Source organism: Acomys russatus, chromosome 1, assembly GCF_903995435.1.
Source record: "Acomys russatus chromosome 1, mAcoRus1.1, whole genome shotgun sequence".
In the NCBI taxonomy this organism is placed as follows: Eukaryota; Metazoa; Chordata; class Mammalia; order Rodentia; family Muridae; genus Acomys; species Acomys russatus.
The window spans coordinates 80,033,759-80,053,536 of record NC_067137.1 but is presented as its reverse complement, the minus strand read 5'-3'; the positions used below and the strand labels follow the sequence as shown (position 1 = coordinate 80,053,536).

Genomic DNA, 19,778 nt, shown 5'->3' with positions numbered 1-19,778 from the left:
GGTATTATATTTGATATGTATATAATATACATAAAACCGTATTCTATAATAGAAGTATGGCTCTTATCCTCTGAGATCGAGTTCATGGGCAAACACTGTTCATATATGTATATTAAATCCTCACTAGCAATATGAAGATACTGCTTGCTCTACCTGCCTTATAGGCATTCTTTATTTTCCTGTTACAGTACACTCTTAAGATTTCCAATTGCTTTTTTAGCCCACTTCCCACCCTCAAAATAGGAAACATTTGGGGGGGGAAAAAGAAAAAGAAAAACCCAGCAAAGAAGAGAAGCCTGGCATTAAGTAGGACAGAGTCAGGAAAGCTCTACCCCCCAACCCCTGCCTGCCTGCTCCTCAAGGCAGATGTGGGGGTTCTTGATGGTTGGTAGTGATGGAAACTGTAAACTGCGGCTGGATGTGCTTGCAAAAAACGCTCTTCTCCCTTCCCTTCCTTCCTGAAACAGTTGGCAAAGTCAAGTCTTTTAGAGCACAGAATTGCTACAATGACGCAGGAGCAGAAGTCCTGGCAGCAGCAGAGTGAAAGCCTGAAGTCACAGCTGATGGCATCCCAGGAAAAGGTGTGGTGACAGTTCTTGCTCAACCTCCATAATCAGTCTTTCCTAGTATTTTCACTTTCCAAAGAAAGGCCCAGAAGAAAGAACGTTCCATATGAGACTGGCCCACATGGCCTCAGAATGATCCCAGGGGACCTCATTGGTGACATCTTTACAAAACAGCAAAATACTTTAAACAGTGTGTCCATCAGAGCCCATCAACTATGAGCTTATTTATTATGAAGGGGTTTTTTTGTTGTTGTTGTTGTTTTGTTTTGGTTGGTTGGTTGGTTGGTTTTGCTTTTGCTTTTGCTTTTTTGAGACAGGGTTTCTCTGTGTAGCCTTGGCTGTCCTGGACTGGCTTTATAGACCAGGCTGGCCTTGAACTCAGAGTGATCCGCCTGCCTCTGCTTCCCAAGGGCTGGGATTAAAGGCTGCACTACCACTGCCCCCCCTATTATGAAGGTTTAAGGACAGTGTTTAAAGAGGCTGCTTGCTCCTAATTTAGGACAAGACTTCTAGCCCCTACCCTCTCATACCGAAAGACCAACATATCAACCTGCCTTTTGCAAATCTAAATTGAATTGAGATACATTTGAGGTTCTGATGTAAAGTAGAACTCTGCAAGTATACATTTTTTTTTTTTTTCAACCAAGAGGTCCTTTACAAACTAATACTCCAGGCTCAAATGTAATTTGTCAAGCCTCAGAGTGGGCGTGGTCAGTAAAGGCAGCTGGTGGGTCTCAGTTCTGTCCTCTAGCTCCTGGCCTTCCGTTAGATGCCTGTATCCGCAGTACCTGGCTTCAGACAGGCTTATGTTTTTCCTAAATATAACTTAACATCTTGTAAATACATGTAACATCCTGAGTTTCCACTGAGTTGCAGGAAAGGAAAGTGTACGTAAAAGCTGTAACAGAAGGGGCCTGGCGTTCTCAGGAGAGGTGAGACTGTGAACGTTTGTGTCACCGCACACCATTGCTCTTGCCGTGCAGGTTCAGCATTTAGAAGATACCCTGCAGAGTGTAAACCTTCAAATGTCCCAGATCAGGTCTGACCTGCAAGTGACTCAGCAGGAAAAGGAGGCACTAAAGCAAGAAGTGACGTCCTTACACAGACAACTTCAGAATGCTGCTGACAAGGTCACTTCTTCTTTCTTTTTATTTTTTATTTTTTTAACTATGCTATAAATTATTTATCTATAATTTGATTGGTTTTGCATGTATATATCACAATGTGTTCTTACATGGAGGTGTGTCTTTATGTGTTTGTGTGGCCACTATTAGGACCAAACTGTAAAGCATTTCCCTCTGTATCCTTTGTCCCTTGCAGTTGGTAACCCCAGGAACCCATTTTTGTGTTCTCTGACACCATAGGTCAGGAATGTTTGCTTCTGAACCTCATATAAATGGAATTACAGTGGTATAAAGAGTATTTTTTTAAAACCAAAGAAGTTAAAAGACCATAACTGAATTGAGTTTCATGATAATAACACTAAAGCATTTTCAAATTTTTAACAAGAGCATGCGTGGGAACTTACAAAACCAGCCAAGAAAAACATTAAGAGAAATTAAGCTAGGAACACCCATCTATGGGGGGCGGAGATGAGGGGGCGGGGAGTAAAGTTACAGAATAGGAAACCTCTAACACAGGACAATGGTGCTGACTTAGACTGTAAGTCACCACTGCCAAGTGGCTTGCCTCTGTGGTAACAGAGAGGCTAGGAAAAGCTGCTTAAAAAATAGCTAGCTGGCTTTCATGGTGCTATCAAAAACACACCTTGTTTTAAATATCACAGAGCTACTTAATGTGTACACAAATCATTAGCAACACTGCAAACGTCTGGTAAATGCTAACATTTTGTTCTATAATAAAATTTGGCCCCAATTCAGTTATTTTTGTCTCTGGGTTGATAGCACTTAAAATAAGGTAGTTGTTTCAATTAAACACACACACACACACACACACACACACACACACACACAAAAGAGACTGACATTTTCTCAAACCTTTTAAACTTTCTTTTCTTTTTCATGTTTGACTTAAAAGGCAGAAGCTTATCTGGTTGGCAGAGGCAGACAGATCTCTGTGAGTTCAAGGCAAGCTTGGTCTACAAAACAAGTCCAGGACAGCCAAGGCTACACAGAGAAACCCTGCCTGGGGGAGGGGGAGTCACTTTGGTAGCTTAAAGCGTATTCCTGAATTTAAGCCTCAATTCCAAGGGCAATATGTGCCTTGAAGTCTAAAAAGGAACGTGCTTGCCTGTGTAAAGCTGTATAGGATTGGCCTGTGGAAGCACGCAGGTTGTGTACCTCTGAGTTTCCTGTGTTTTCTGTTAATCTAAGAGGGCTTCCCAAGAAGGACCTAGAGACCTTCAGACACTTGAGTCCTTTGTAGACCGTGGGTGGCATAACCCTTCCACCAGACTTTCTATCGAGGTCGACTGCACTATTTTGCCAATGGCTGTTCTGAACCTTAAAAAAATATAGATAGATAGATAGATGTGTGTGTGTGTGTGTGTGTGTGTCATTTTCTTCATACCTATATCTATATACACACAAGCTTGAAAAGTATTCACTAAGGATTGTCATTATGTAAAGAGGAAACCTGTCTTAAGATAGGCGTGACCTGTCAGTTTTAACTCTGTAATTCTCTCTTCAGGACTGGGTCTCAGAAACGGCCACTTATCTCTCAGGGCTCCACGGGCAGCAGAAAAGGCTGTCCTGGGACAGACTGGATCATCTGATGAATGAGGAACCACAGCTGCTTTGTCAAGAGAGCAAGAGACTGCAGACTGTGGTGCAGAACACCCAAGCAGACCTCACCCACTCCCGGGAGAAGGTACCGCAAAGCCTGCAGGTTGTTCAGAGTGACTACTTAGATACGAAAATGAGTTGTTTAATGTGGTCTTACATATATAGATTTGAGTATCCTGTGATAGCAGACTTATTTTGAGAATGGAAAAAAAAATTTCATTTACTTACATATAAAGATATCTTTATATATTTAAACTGTTTTCACTATGTATAAGCAGTTGTATATTAAAGTAAAGATGTGGCTTTCACCCTCACATTAAAAGTACTGACTGGTGGAAATTATGATATCCAAACTGTTTAGCTGCCTAGACCAATGATAACAAAATGGCCAAATCAGACTCAGATCTTGAGGGCCTGTCTATTTGTAAGAGAAAACATGGTGCCCTTTCTTAGAGACTCAGCATTTCAAGGCCAGAATAATTTTCTACTAACCACTCAGGTGACATTTGTGTCCCTGCACTGTGTTGTCAGCCATTTAACCTATGCCTCAGCATGTCTCCTGTGGAATTCATGAATTTTCCTCTAGAACACCTACTAAGTGCAAAACATCCGCTGTTCCTAACCTCCAGTGGGAGTAGGGCAGCCGGTTTCCCCGTCCTTGTGGGACTTAGCAGACACAGATGCATGAGTCCAGGAGCCGTGGTCTCAACCAGAGCCGACAGGACTTGGCACCTCAGCCACCTCTGAAAGTTCTGCCTTAGCAGAGCTAAAGGAGCCAGGCCCCCCCCACCCCCGCCCCGCCCATTTGCTCAGCAGTTCCATCACACTCACTCTTGGCTCCTGGAGAATTGGCTGACCCACAAGTCTTCTCATCTGCTGTGCCTTTACCATGTTGAATTTGTAAACTCAGCCAGGTTTATTTAGAAAAGATGTTTAGAAATACTTAAGGGAAAAAATAAATAAATAAAAGGAGGCGTCAAGAATTCAGAGACAGAGACTAAGTCTTGCTATGTCACCCAAGCTAATTTGAACTTAAAGGCTCAAATGATCCCCTACCTCAGTCTCCCTGGTAACTGGGACCACAGCTAAAAAAAAAAAAAAAAAAAAAAAAAAAAGTGCTTTTTAATACCCAAGTCATAAATAAAAGTGTTCCTTGTTTGCCATTTGTTTTCCTGGCTGGGTGATTAGATAAGCATTTCCTCCTCTTCCATTTGCTCTTACGAGGTCCGCCAACTGGAATCCAGCCTTCTTCCCACCAAACACCAAAAACTCAGCCAGTCATGTGCTGTGAAACCCACGGAGCAAGAGAAATTGACCTTAAAGAGAGACAGCGAACAGTCTCAGAAAGAACGATCGCCTACTGGTAGGAAGGTAGGTTGTGACGTACCGGTGTTCTTCCAAGTGTTTCCCCGTGTTTGCTTCCTGCCATGGGTGGCAGGCTTTGAGCCTTCCTCAGATCCTTGGATGCCTTCGTAATCTTGTCAAAGCAGTATCTTAATTCTTTTTTTATTGAGTAAAGTTTTTTTTTTTTAAGACCTATTTAAGCTCCCAGGAGGAAGATAGTTACACACTCACACACACACCCTTAACAGAATTCATTAAATTGTATGATAGTGTGTAGGTATGCGCAAAGGAATGCACATGCCAAATGAGGGTGTCACACCCTCTGGAGCTGGAATTATTGGCAGTTTTGAGCCAGCCTACATGGTTTCTGGGAACTCAGAACAGGAAGAAGAATGGTGCGTGCTCCTAACCACTTAGCAGTCTCTCTAGCCCTTAAAATCTAGGTTTCAAAAGCAATACCAAAAAAGGAGAAAAAACAAAAATAAATAATAACAAAAAAGTCTTTTTGAAGATTTGAAGGTTTTGTTAAGAAGAATGAGTGATAGAAATGGGCAGCACAGCACAGCTGGCTCCTAATAAAAGGAGAAAGCAGAGTAGACTGTGGGGAGTGCTAATGTGACTTGCAAAGCTCCTCTAAGGGAGGGGATTAGGAAGCTGGGAAATTCCTTACCTCCCAGTTAATGTTTGACAAGTATTTGGAAACAAGTGCGTACCTAAACCAGAAAGAATCTACTTAAAAATTCATAAAGAAAAGCTTTTTATTTTTATCTTCACTCTTAATTATAAAGTAAACGTGTAAGAACAAAGAGGAAGTTTCTGAAAAATGAGAATTATCAATAAAACCCTAAAGAGACGAAACAAGCATCTGAAGTCATGGATGATGTAAGATTGTATGTGCTGCAATCTGGGGCCAGGCTGACGGAGGGGAGAGGGAAGGGCTCTGTTTTCCTAAGTTTTTCCAAGTATGAATGTACTGAGAACTGATTGTGTGCACTCGTGGGCATGGCTATTGTGTTGTAGGGTAATGGATATTTCTTTTTATTTTTTTTCTTTTTAAATTTATTTTTACATATACGTTTATATTGTTACACATATATACAATAAACTACCTACAGCAAGAAGAACCACAAAACAGTCAGGAATTATATAACTGTTACATTCATATGTAACATTTTGGCTACTTGTATTTGGCAACCTTGAAGAAAACATCTTTCCTATCTTGGTGTGCCTAAAATTCTGAATGTAAATCAATATCATATCTTATCATATCAACTTGGAACATCTATCTAGACCTAAAAAAATCTTAATCCCTAAACAGTATATTTCTTACAGTTTAAAACCAAGTGGTCTTTGTGAGATGTGGTAGTTAAGTCTGGATTGCTTAAATGCCAGCTGTGCACTGAATTATTTGTTGGTTTTCTTTGCCAAATTATCTTGGCTTTCTTCCAAGACTAAAGGTCTCTAACACAAATTTATCAAAATAAAAGAGAGCAACTCATGTGTGTGTGTGTTTGTTTTTTTAAGTTTTGTTTTGTTTTGGGTTTTTACAGGTCAGTCAGATGAGTTCCCTTGAGCGAGAATTAGAAACAATTCATTTGGAAAATGAAGGGCTGAAGAAGAAACAGGTGAGAGTGGACGAGAAGCTAACAGAGGTAAGTCCTGTGGAGACCGCCTGTGAGTCATTTATTGGGAGAGACTAGACTAGACATGGCCTTGAATTCCTGCCCTGAAAGTCTGTCAGGCTTAATTCTTGGGTCTATCTTCCTAAAAGTGAACAGACATGTTTTGTCTTGGTTACAGTCATAGGTGTCTGCACTGCTTTGCAGAATAAAGAATAACTTTAGCCCCAAATGTAAAGACCTGTATACATAATAAATGCAGATCACAAAGGCTCTGCCTGAGGGGCCTAGAGCTCTCTTGGCACTAGTGTCTATGTAACAGTTTCCTGACATATCCTACCTTGCACTGTTTTGTGATATAATCACTCTCTCACCACCTGTCCAGATGTATGTGAACATCTTTTTAGTAACTGCTATCTTACGCAGATATAGCTCAGCAGTGAAGGGCTTCGCTTGTGTGTGTGAAACCTTGGGTTGGATTCCCAGTGATGATTACCACTGTGGCTACATATGTAACTCAGCTCTACCTGGTGAAAGGTGCAGCTGACAGATGTTAAGGTGATCTGGTAAATGTACCAGTGTTTGTGCATTGGGCCCCAGGAACTAGTGTGCTTCTTGCACCATTATAGGCTCTGAACAAATGTACAACCCTCAGTAAGTGAAACTTCATTGGCATGGTTTGCTGTAGGTAGATGAAAAATTAATCTAACACTAAGTGAACTATAAAATCTGTAGTATCCATAGAATGTAAGGAAGTATCCATAGGATATATCTTGCTATGTTCTTAAAATACTGTGTGTCCACATTTTGTTTTGTTTTGTTTTTTTAATAGACAGGAGTATAGAAAGGAAGGAACACACTGAAGTATTTTCTATTTGTTTTGTTTTGGTTTGGTTTGGGGCAGGGGTTCAATACAGAGTTTCTCTGTGTAGTCTTGTCTGTCCTAGACTCACTTTGTAGACCAGGCTGGCCTCGAACTCACAGCGATCACCTCTCTCTCTGCCTCCCAAGTGCTGGGTGGTGTGCCACCACGCCCAGCCTTGTTTCTTTTTTGTTTTTTGTTTTTTTTGGTTTTTGTTTGTTGGTTTGGTTTGGTTTTTCAAAGCAGGGTTTCTCTATGTAGCCCTGGCTATCCTAGAAGTCGCTCTATAGACGAGGCTACCCTCACACTCAGAGTTCTACCTGCCTCTGCCTCCCAAGTGCTGGGACCAAAAGGCATGAGTTGTCGTGCCTGGTGAGTTATTTTCTTTATAAAACTGGGTATATGGCAAGGTTGTCTTAATGCTTAGCTTTAAGACTGTGACATTTGAGAAAACATATCACATTGACATTTAAATGACCACTGATGTTTCTGAAAATTTTTATGTTCTCAGATTTATCCACTAATGGGGAGATTGGTGAAACTTCAAATAGTGAAATCCTAACAGTTTTTGACAGCATATAATAAAAGCATTCAAGACTGTGAGTTCAGCCTGTGCTATGATGTAGACATGCTTTGCTGATTAAATAATTATAGGCTCTAATGAGTAAGACATCTGAAGCTGAGTTCTGTGTGTCTGGGAAGAAACTAAAGGGCAACAGGGTTATGTCCTTGCTCACTGCTGGCCTCTGTCCAAGTGCTTTACCAGGAAGCTGGTCCCTCACCTATTCGCTGTACCCTGGGAAGCCCCCTGCTTCCGGCCCCAGCGGCTATTATTAACTGCCATCAGCCATTTCCTGCCATTCTTTTTCCCTAGTAGTAAATAGTTGGTGATAAGGAAAATGAGTGTTCCTGGCACCGGAACTGAGTAAGGAAAAAGCATGAATGTAAACACTGAAGAGGACATTTCATGCACTATTCTAATGAAACTCTCGCTGGGAAGCAAGGCTGAATTAGTACCTCTACAGTTATACAGACTGGATGTTCTTTTCCCTCCTTTTCTGAGACAGGCTGTGCTTGAGTTTACAGTCGCTCTGCTTTGGTCTTTTTTAACAGCTCTTTTTGAGTTAATTCACATGCTATACAGTTCACATATTTAAATTATACAGTTGGGTTTGGGGTATGTTTTTACTTCTTAAACTTTGAGGACATGTATATAACAACTTTGCAACTTTAACCACTTTGGAGTTTATAATCCAGTGACTTGAATTAGATTCATTGTTTCCAGAACTTCTCATCACACTCAACTCTAATCCTTAAGCTTTAACCATTCTTCCCAAGCCTTGTGAAGACAGACTCCTATATGATCCTATGGGGTGGAGTACAGTGGCTCCACTCTCTCCCCCCTCCCCCGCCCCGTCTCTTGTACTCACCTGAGGGTCTACACAGCCCTTTGTCTCAGGAGCATCCCCACCTGGTGGGGCTGAGAGGTAGGGAGCAGATAAGAAGGTGTTTCTATAACAGCGTCTTTGGAGCCAGCTTTGAGAAAAGCTTTCTAGATGACTCTTAATGATGCTGATACTTCCTTGGGAGAAGTCTCTCTCCTCCACGGGCTACTTTAAGGGTCACATGTGACACATACTGACTCCAGTGTCATTAAAGATTACAAATTAGTAATCTTGAATGGACTCCCGTTCCTGGGCTTTTTCAACAACACAGTAGTGGAATATTCAGTAAGCGATTTCTTCTGAGCATCCAGAGAAAGGTTCACACACTACCTTAGCAGCTCTTTGCTGTATCACTCGGCAGCCCAGTTTAGAGGGTCCCCTGCGTGTCCATTTGGCAAGGGATTTAACCTCAGATTCGGTGCTTACCGGATCTGGGTGTGGGTAAAGGTGGCAAGACCACAACCAACCGGATTACAACTGGTGTCATTGCAGAATTAGTTGCAAGGCCCCTTACTGTAACGCTGACATACAACACAAAGCGACCTTGGTTGTTGGTTCGCTCTTACCCGTGTGCATAATATGCCTCTTCTTTCCTTTTGTAACTCGTACTTTTCTCACTCTTGCTGTAACTCCTATAACTTTCTTTTTGTTTCTGTTTTGCCTGTGGCTAACCTCTACCTAGAACTCAGTGGTCGGAAGTAGCAGAGAGGGGTGCAGCTCTGTGCCCGAGCTAGTGTGTGAAGGTAGACCATTTTCTTCCATAGCATGAGAACGCCCCCACATTGTGTCCATGTGGCCATTTCTGTTGATCATGACAGTTGATACATACTTTGGCCAGAGCCAGTATTCATTTTTCACTTCAAATTAATATGGAATGTGTCTATTTACTTAAGGGTTTCCCTCAGTATTTAAAACATTTTGAGAAAAACTTTCCCACTGTTAGAAGCTTGTGGGATCATAATCCTTCATAGCCTTTAATCATAAACAATGTAATATTTTGACATTTACTACTACTGATAATATTTCAAAACAGATAGTGACCCATCTTAGAGGTTTAGAATTAAGAAAATGGATAGTGGCTCTGCAACTTCGTAACATTTCATTTTAGTTGAGAGGTCCTTCCCTCTCCCCTCTCCCCAGAGGCCGGGAGATACTTCCTCTTGAGGTTAGTTCTTGCTCATCTGTGTTGCATGCCTCCCTCTGGGCCCTGTGTCTGCTGAGCGTGTTGATGGATAACAAGGAGCATGTTCCGCTGGTTACAACACGTCCCTTGCATCCCTTAAATTTGATTGGCATGTTGATACACTGTTTCCAACAAATACTTTTATGCCAGTTCGGGGTTGCTCTGGGCTATGACCTTATGCCCCACACTTGCCTGTCTTGTTGCTATTTAAGGGTAGAACTCCTTATAGATAAACTAACACAGCTTGAAATAATGTTAGGTACAAGATTCTTAAAATGGTAATTTGGGATCAGCAGACACGTAGCTAGCAAATCTTTATGGGTTTCGTGGATATCTTTACAAATCTTCATGGATGGTAAGGAAAATGGGAAAAGCTTAAGGCAAAAGCACCCTCTCCCATCTTCCTAGCTCCTATCTCACTTTTAGTGAAAGGTGGGAAAAGCAGTTGGATGATCTAGAATCAAAACCACAGATATAGTGTGCGCGTGCTATGTATGTGTGTATCCTCTACCTCATGCCTTTAAAGTCACTAAGTAAGGAATGAGGAAACTCTATTCTTTCAGGTCTTAACATTTTTAAGGAAACCTGGTCACTTCATGTGTAATCTCCAGGAGGCAGCAAAAGGCCTCTTCCCATGCAGAGCCACCCAGCTTTGTCCTGTTTCTAAGTGATTGGGGACTAGGAAGTCATGAAGGCATCCTGGGCTCAGTACTCCCTGCTTGGCACCTTCTGTGGCAGAAGGCCATGCACTGACCAAGCTTTGTCCTTGTCCCTCAGATGCAGCCCCTGAGGTCCACTGTGACGCTTAGCCCGTCCTCCCACTGGGACCTGCAGCTGCTCCAGCAGCAAGCCTGTCCAATGGTGCCCAGGGAGCAGTTTCTGCAGCTTCAACAGCAGCTGCTGCAGGCAGAGAGGAGAAGCCAGCACCTGCAGGAGGAGCTTGACAACAGGACCTCCGGAACCAACACACCGCAGGTACAGCTTTCTTCTTCTCCGTGGGGAAACTTACAGCATCCTGTTCACTTAAGTTCTGTTTGAAAAATAAGACAGTCCAAGAGTGGGGATGAAGAACACCATCTCCCACCATCACTGCTCTGACTTCTCTGAGTTGCACATCTACAGAACTGCGGTGCCAGCATTTGCTCTGGTTTTACAATTTACTTTCAACCTCTCTGCTAGGCAGCTTGGTATGCTGGGCCTCCTTTGCACACTTGCACATGACAAAGGGTCAAGGTTACTTGCGTATAGTACGTTGTTGGCCTGACATTCTTGTCCGATGCCCAAAATGTCACCAACTCAATCCTGAAGAAGGAATCTGTGATGGCAGGCATTCTCTGCTTCCTCTATGGTGTGGCCTGTCAAGGGCTGAGAAATCACAGATTTTTATAGCTAATGACGTAGAATGTGCAGTTAATGCTGTGTCCTTAGTTAGCTAGTTCATCTCACTCAATATTGGAAAGAATCGAGTTTGAAAAACTACTTAACTTCCAGATAGTTGTTTCTCTTTAGTACATAATCTTTGTTTTGTTTTGTTTTTTTCCAGAAATTTCCTCTTTGTTCTTACCCATATAATTAAGTCATAGTCAAGAGTGAGGATTAAAAATAAACATTTCTCTTTTGTTTATATCTACATCAAATCTTTGTAGTTTAGAAATACTTCCGTCCCAGTTAATGTTTGATAGGGAATTTTTTTAGTTTTTTAATCCCCTCAGAGGAGCTTTGCCAGTCACACTCGCACTCCGTCCTCTCTCTCTCCTCTTATTAGTAGACAGCCGTGCTGTGCCGTGCTGTGTTGCCACTTTGTCACTCATTCTTCTTAACAAAACCATCAAATCTGCAAAAAGTCTTCTTATTTATGTGTTTCAAACCTCCGTGTTTTTGAAAGCTTTCTATGTACCATTCTCACCTCCCGTTATTGGAGTCTGCCTTCTAAAGTGAGACTAATAAGGTGGGCTGCTAAAGGGATGCTCCAACTCCGCGTAGACCTCCTCAAGTTCCTGGTATTAAAGTGAAATCTAAAAATAAAAACTGCTATGGTTGAATTTGGAAGGGACATTTCAGTTTTCCATTGTGCAGTGGAAATTGGAAACCTTGGCCTCTGTTTTTCAAGGACCTCTAGTGAGCAAGTTGGCGGAGATGTGCTCATTGCTCTCCCACGCACACCATTTTTAAAAGTATGCTTTTCTTGATCTGCCCGTCAATATTTGAGAACTGAAACACAAATTTCCTGTGCCAGTAACTCCAGTACTAGACAAAAACTATTAAGAGAAAAGAAAAATCCTTCAGCCAGAGACAAGAGTAGACCGTTTGTTACTCACAGTAGAATGGCTCCCAGGCCTTTTCTTTCTCCAGTTGCTGGGCTGTCTCTAATTTTCAGGAAACTGCACGTTCTACCAATCTGTATGGTGCCTGTGGATGAAGAGAGAGTTTCGTCTGCCTCTGTGCTGCTTTGCTTGCACATGTAGCATGACTGGGTGTGCTTCTAAGTCTGTGCTTGTGTTATACACATGTGAACTTAGGCTCCCCTAAACATGAGTCATAATCTCGACCCCAGGGTGAAGTGTACCACTTGCCTTCTTTCTCTAGGCCTTGCTACCGGAGCAGCGAGCCGTGCATGCAGACTCCTGCAGAAGGATCGGGCACCTCTGAAAACTGGGCTGCTATTGATGGCATTTGTTACCCTGTCAGAGTCTCAAATGCACGCACCCGCACACGCATACACACCACACAGACATGAGCTGGGGCGTGTTGGAACCAAGTGCCCTTTTAAGTTATTCGACTGTTGTTTTCACTGTTAAGCCTTCGCAGTATTGTCTCTTATTTATCTAGACATGATAGACTCTGTGAATCAACCAGAAACTTCACCTTGCAACAGATCAGCTTATTTATATGGTTTGAAGAGTGGATTTAAGATTCTTGAAGGATATATTCTATATATTTTGTCATTCTATATGTTGTAACTATTTTTAAAAGAAGGTACTACTTTTATATATGGAATTTGAAGAAAATCAGGGTTATTTATACTATTTTGTATAAGATGTATCATACTTTTTGACAGAGAAAAGGGAAATTTTGATACAATAAAATAAAACTTAAATATACGACTGTCTTGTCTTCTTGTGCCTTCTCCTTTCAGTGTTCTTTGAATTATCTGCTACTTTGGTTTTATGTTTTGCTTTTTGAAACAAACGTTATTTATTATGCATAAACACTAAAAAGTCATTATATCTTTTAAAATATAGGCCTTGTTTTTAAAATGCCAGACACTGAAGGCCCTATTTTTGAAATTTGCTTTGCATATTAAGCTTTTACCAAATACAGATTTTTGTCTTCAAATCGGTCACATGGATTAGTGCCATTATTTAAATACACGGGAACAATGGGTTTCAATTCATGTTTGAGTGTCCTATATTCTTTTCAAAATATGCACTTAAAAATATTTAGCTGTTACCCAGTCATTAAAACCCAAATTATAACAATAATAGTTAATAATAATAATCTTAAGGACTTAAGGTACCTTCTGAAATGTGAAATGCCTGGTGCGGGCATTTTTGTAAACATGAGTATGGGCACTCTCACCTCTCTCAAGAGCATTTTGCTTCCTAACCTCGTTTTTCTTATTCCCACCCTTGTTGTATGAGAAGGAAAGGAAAGGCCATACCTCTCCCTGTCCTGTGGTTTTATCTGGCTTAGAACGTCTGTGAGGAGCGTTTTCATGCTAGTCTGCTCTGATGATAAATGCATCCTCTGGTCCAGATGTTTGCTTCACACTGACAAGTCCCTGAGAAGCAGACGGGTAGGGGAATGGGCAGGAAGAAGCTGATTATTATGAATAAAAAGCTAGTACTTTGATGGTCACTGGTCATTTCAAGGGAGAAGTGAGAGGCGTGTGTGCACACTGATTGGAAACATCAAGCCAAACAAACAATGTTCAGACTGCAAAGGCTCAAGCCACAGCGGAGGGCTGGGCACTGCTGTAATGTACTTTGTATACCCACTGCATTAAGAGTACAAATGGGTTTCAGTTGTGGGTTTAGGAGTTTATATCAGGGATGATGGTACCACAGGGAAGAGCCTTGGGCTTCCCTCTGGTTCCTCTGTGATAAGGTTACTTGGCGTGCAGTGCCCAGATCTCCCATTTCATTAGAAATCCATCCATCTTTCTAATTCCAACGGCAAAGCATCGCCGACCTTTGCTTAGGTGTCTTATGGGGAAAGTTAGCTGCCAGCACCTCTAGTCAGGCATGACTTTCAAATGATAATGCACTTCCTTCTCCCTTCTCCTTAGGGAAGCCAGGAACACCTTGTAAATCTCATGGAAGAAAGGATGATAGAAGTTGAACAAAAACTGAAGCTGGTGAAAAGACTTCTTCAAGAAAAAGTGAATCAGCTCAAAGAACAAGTACGTCTCCTCTGTCGCTTCTGTCTGCCCTGACGTTCCAGTTCTTATGGGTGTACAGGGTGTGTGTGTGTGTGTGTGCGCATAATGTGTACAAGTGAATGTTCATGTGCTCACCCTCTCTCCTCAGCACAGGGATTACCACTGTGCTCTACTGACTGTGCCCAGATTTTTAAGTGGGTGCCAGGAATCACACTCAGGTCCCCACACTTGCAGGGCACACACTTTATTATTATCTCTCCAGCCCCAGTGTTCCAGTCTTAACTCCGGATTTTGCATCTTTCTATTTCTATTAATTTGTGTTGTTAATAGAAGTTAGTTCTTCTGAAAATGCCTAAAGAACTAAGGAATCACCTTGGTATATACCCTAAAATATGAATTCTGCATTCTACACTTTTCTCCAAAACTCCTTTGAGGCCTATTTGTCCACAGTTTTATAAATGTATATCTGCTAATGATGGCTCTTATCCGAAATGTTCCTAATGAAGTTCAGTGAGTCAAACTGAATACTTACAGTTTGTTTTTTATTAATTAAACATTTTTATTTAATATTTTGTATCTAAGGCATGAATTATACATCTCTAAATAAACAGAAAATTATATATTCATTTTTAAAAATTGGATAATAAATGGAACATTTGCTTTCCTGCTTCTCATAGCTTGTGGCAACCTCAAAAAGTACTTTGGAGTGATGAAATGGCTTGATAGGAAAAGGTGTGTGCCACCAAGCCCGACAACCTGAGTTCAATACCTGGAACCCACGTGGGAGAATGAGAGAGCCAAGTCCCATAAGTTGTCCCCTGATCTCTACACATGAATAGACACATGTGCCCACACACATAAGTAAACAAGCAAACAAATAAATATTTTTAAGTACCTTATTGCTTTCACCATGCTCTGAAAGGATATGCTTTGAATGGAGTCTGAACCCCCAAACTCTAGACCATTAAACAACATGATCCTTTCACCTGCTAACTACAGACATGACCACACTTGTGTATGCACAGGAAAAAAGAAAAGATAGGCAAGAAGCGCCACCTAGGCAAGTGTGACAGCCTCTCAGAAAAGAGACTGAGACAAACGGATTGGGTGCAGAGCAGAGTTTGCCAACCCTGTTTCTCTAGATACATAAAACCTAAGAGTGACCATCCCAGGAGAGAGGTCAGAATGCAGATGCACGCAAGAACAGATGCATGCAGAAACCCTCCTTTGCTCTGTATCCTAAACATAGGAGAGGGGAGGGAAGAGAAACTCCTGCTAGTGAGCATCGTGTGTTTGTATGGTCGGTACAAGTTGCTCTATGTCAGATCCTGTTCTGGGCACTAGAGATACAGCTTGAACAAAGTGAAGCCCCTGAGCACATCTAGATGTACATCTAATGTAAGTTCCGGCACATCTAGAAGGAGCCAAGCATTTCTCCAGATGGCAGCTTTAAAAATAAACAAGAGCTAATTCTATTTTCAGTATTGGGATGCACAAGAGACACCCAATCCAATCTAGAAGCCTAATGAGAGCTTCCTGAAGGCCTCTCAAACTAAGTCATGAGGGCTGGATAGAAAAATGTAGGGAAGGCAGTCTAGACTGCAGCAACTTTACAGAACGGAGGAAGCACACGGGGTGTGGGCATCTATAAATACAAGCCACTGCCGGTTCATACTGTCCTGGGAAAAGAGAATAGAAGGTCAGGGAAAGTCAGAGAAGAGAAAGTCAGGGAAAGAGAAAGCCTTTTTTCTTTCTTTCTTTCTTTTTGGTTTTTCAAGATAGGGTTTCTCTGTGTAGCCTTGTCTGTCCTGGACTCATTTTGTAGACCAGGCTGGGCTCAAACTCACAGAGATCCACCTGCCTCTGCCTTCCCAAGTCCTGGGATTAAAGGCATGTGCCTCTGCTCCTGGTGAAAGCATTTATTTCTGTGCCTAGTAGTTTGAATTTTGTCCTATAAGCAGTGAAGGGTCACAGAAATATCTTTATTAAAAGAAAGGAGGGAAGGAAACACATGGTGAGTTACAACGTGTCAGTCACAAGTAGGTTCTGAGATGTACTATACCTGCCAGTCACCCAAATTAGTATGACCCTGGAAATGGCAGTAAATCAGCCATTCTGTAGCCTGCCTATTTTGCTGCCTGCTTGAACCTGCTACAAAATGATGAGTATAAGGTATGGGAGAGAAGGTTGAAGGCATTAACAGGAACAAGAATTAAAGTACCCAAGGTCAGCTAACAAATTTGCCTTCTCAATGTAGACTACAGACTCTAATAATAAGAGAGAATATACGTTTGGGGAGGGGGATTGATAGAAAAAAGAGAAAAAAAGCAATTGTCAAAATAATTCCTGAGCTAAATGTTCAAATACACTGTTATATTTATAAATACTACAGGTTGTAGTTTTGAATGGCAAAAAACACCTGTTAAAGAGTGAATGCTAAGCCGGGCGTGGTGGCTCACGCCTTTAATCCCAGCACTTGGGAGGCAGAGGCAGGCAGATCATTGTGAGTTCGAGACCAGCCTGGTCTACAAAGTGAGTTCAGGACAGCCAAGGCTACACGGAGAAACCCAGTCTCAAAAAAACAAAACAAAACAAGACAAAAAACCAACAACAACAAAATGAGTATTAACACAGTTGACATGTTAGACAAGGATTGTTGGTATTTTAGAAAATGGATAAAGGAATAGCACTGATTTGGATGGGGAAAATTCACTTTGAAGCCCTTAAAAAAATAATCCACTCTTTGACTTAATGTAGCTATAGCATCAGACTTGGTATTTGGGAATACAAATGAAATAAATCCATATTTTCCTTTGCACACTACACCAGTAAAAGTCACTAAGACAAAGTGTGCAGGTAGCAGAAATGATTCGCCATTACTGAGTAACTTCCTCTGTCAGCCCTTAAGCTTGGGAGTAGTTAGCACAAATGGAATCAAGATGTTTCTGGTTCTGTCCTAGCTCTGCAAGAATACGAAAGCAGATGCCATGGTGAAGGATTTGTATGTTGAGAACGCCCAGTTGTTGAAAGCTCTGGAAATGACTGAACAGCGACAGAAGACGGCAGAGAAGAAAAACTACCTCCTAGAAGAGAAGATAGCCAGCCTCAGCACCATCGTCAGGAACCTGGCCCCAGCACCACTGACGTCCACACCTCCGCTGAGGTCATAGCCAGACCAAAGGATGCGCTTGCATTTGTGCACTTTACTGAAATTTCATGGACCGACCGCTTCAGTAGGTTCTCTGAACCCTCTAACTAAAAAACTTCCAATGGCTTAGCATCAGACCTACCGGAAGTCAGCCAGCAATGGAATTGAAGTCTCCAAATGGATGACGCTTACAGGAACCCCACAAATCACTTATTTCACTATTTATATGACTCATAAGCATTGAACTTTAAAATTATGTTCTGGATAGCTACCAGGAAAAAAAAGCATAAGAACCTTAAAATCCCAGTTTTTAATTGTGTACACAATCCAAATTCCTTTTAAGTTTGACACCTGACCAGAGTGGTTATTGTATTATTATAATCTTTATTTTTGAAAACATCTAAGTGCTGAAGTCATTCTGCTTATAATAGTTTTTGTCTCTTTGAATTAACTGGCTGGCTGCAGTTCTGTTTAGAGACGGCTTGGCCAGTAGCTAGCCACTGAAGTGAGAAAAGTCCAAGTTCTGGAAAACTCTGACTTCTGACGCCAGTTCTTGTTATACAATAGATCCAGAACCAGCTCAGCTGCACTCTTATCAAAGGATAAAGCTTTACTTTCTTTAAACAGCCCTTTCTCTGCCTCTTAAAGCTTTTGTTTGAGACACTGGCTTCTACAAAATGGGTAAAACTGCATTCTTAACATCACAGGGAGAGCACTGAACAGACCACTTTGGAGTAAAAAGCCACTCTTGAGGAAGGCTGCATGGAGTACCATGGAGGTAGTTTCCTCTCTCCCAAGCCTTGGAGTTTGTGGACATACCTTTGAGTTTGCATCAAGAGCTCAGGGAACAATTTTTAAACCGTCTTCCTGAAGAACTTACTGCCCAGCTTCTCTAAGAACTGGCGATGTGTAAACCACGTGACCTTACTTGTCTTACATATTAACAGCCATAGACTTTGTATTTCTATATGTTAGTGCACTTAATTGTCTGAAAAGGCCTTGACTTTAGAGAACCTCTCCTACTTTTGGAAGAGTTTTTTACTGTCTGTTTAATAGAGGTCAAGACTTCCATGTGTCTGACCTTTTGATACCTCATATCTGAACCTATGACTTTCAGAACTGTGGAGAACGTTGGCATGCCATCAGAGGGGACGGAGAGAAGTCCGAGTTTGTGAGCGGTACTAGAGAAAAGCAAACCATTGCTTATGGGCAGAAGCACAAGATAAGTCACCTGACGTGAGGAAATCGCAAGCCCTCCCCATTATGACTCTTTGGGATTCTTCAGAGCCCAGCTCTCCAGTCCTGCTAGCCCAGGACCCCCTCCACAGGGCCTCTGAAACACACACACACACACACACACACACACACACACACACACAATCTGTGGTCCAGTAGTGCACACTGGTTTTACACCACTATTATTATCAGAAAGTCCTGATTTCCCACTGGGAATAGAATTAATCCTTCCCTATAATCCTACATCTTAAATATTGGACATCTGCTATTATTCCTCCTCTATATTTTCTTCTCAACCACTCACATGGCATTAGCTTTAGCAGAAAATTTTTCACCTAAATTTGTAGCTAGGCCTAGGCTAAGACCAGAGGTAAAGTAAGCCTGTATGAAGTGCTCATATGAGAGGCTTCAAGGTCTCAAGCTAATGCCACTAGACCTGGGCAGCAGACGTATTTCTCCAATGGTTGGCTTGACATGGGGCCGTGTTTGTTGTGCTTTTTTTACTTTTTATTTTATATTGTGAAAAGTGTAGTTACTATTTGTATTTATGTGTACATAAAACATTGTACAATGGCTGTAAATAGGGTTTTTTTTTAAAGTTTATAGTACATTTAGACTTATTTCACGCAAAATCAAAACGCTATTCTATTAAAGTATTAATTTCTTGCTTTACACCACTTATTAAATAGGGGGGAAGATTAATATAAGAAATATCCTAGCTGGGCGGTGGTGGCGCACGCCTTTAATCCCAGCACTTGGGAGGCACAGGCAGGCGGATCGCTGTGAGTTCAAGGCTAGCCTGGTCTACAAAGTTAGTTAGTCCAGGACAGCCAAGGCTACACAGAGAAACCCTATCTCAAAACAAAACAAAACAAAAAGATAAGAAAAGAAAAAAAATATCCTACAGATACCTTAAATATATGCATTTGTGCAGCAGTTTATTTTTGAGAAACCATTTAGAAGGAGTTTAACTGGCCAGGTAATAGCTTAAAGCTTTAAAAGCATCAAATGTAAATTCCTAGAATCATGTATGGATTTGACTCTCAAAATTTTCAGTGGCTCTCTCCAAGATCACAAGTTCTGTGTCGTATGTGGTCATTTAGCTACTTTTCTCTTTTGTTTGCAAGATGTAATTTGTCTGTGAATCCCTGTCTGTCCGGAAACTCACTCTGTAGACCAGGCTGGCCTTGAACTCAGAGATCCGCCTGCCTCTGCCCCCCAGCACTGAGGATTAAGGCGTGCACCACTGC

General features: G+C 41.6%; 1 protein-coding gene across 1 annotated transcript in view; it reads left to right on the top strand.

Moving 5' to 3' along the window:
* The window catches only part of Nin (ninein), a 103,425-nt gene extending 85,755 nt beyond the window's left edge, over positions 1-17,670 (top strand). Inside the window, exons 24-31 of the mRNA XM_051147043.1 lie at positions 468-581; positions 1,550-1,696; positions 3,216-3,395; positions 4,535-4,681; positions 6,205-6,306; positions 10,541-10,738; positions 14,052-14,165; positions 17,105-17,670. Coding sequence (XP_051003000.1) covers positions 468-581; positions 1,550-1,696; positions 3,216-3,395; positions 4,535-4,681; positions 6,205-6,306; positions 10,541-10,738; positions 14,052-14,165; positions 17,105-17,314 — 1,212 coding nt within the window. The 3' untranslated portion in view covers positions 17,315-17,670. The remainder of the gene's footprint in view (positions 1-467; positions 582-1,549; positions 1,697-3,215; positions 3,396-4,534; positions 4,682-6,204; positions 6,307-10,540; positions 10,739-14,051; positions 14,166-17,104) is intronic.
* Positions 17,671-19,778: the final 2,108 nt, after the last annotated feature.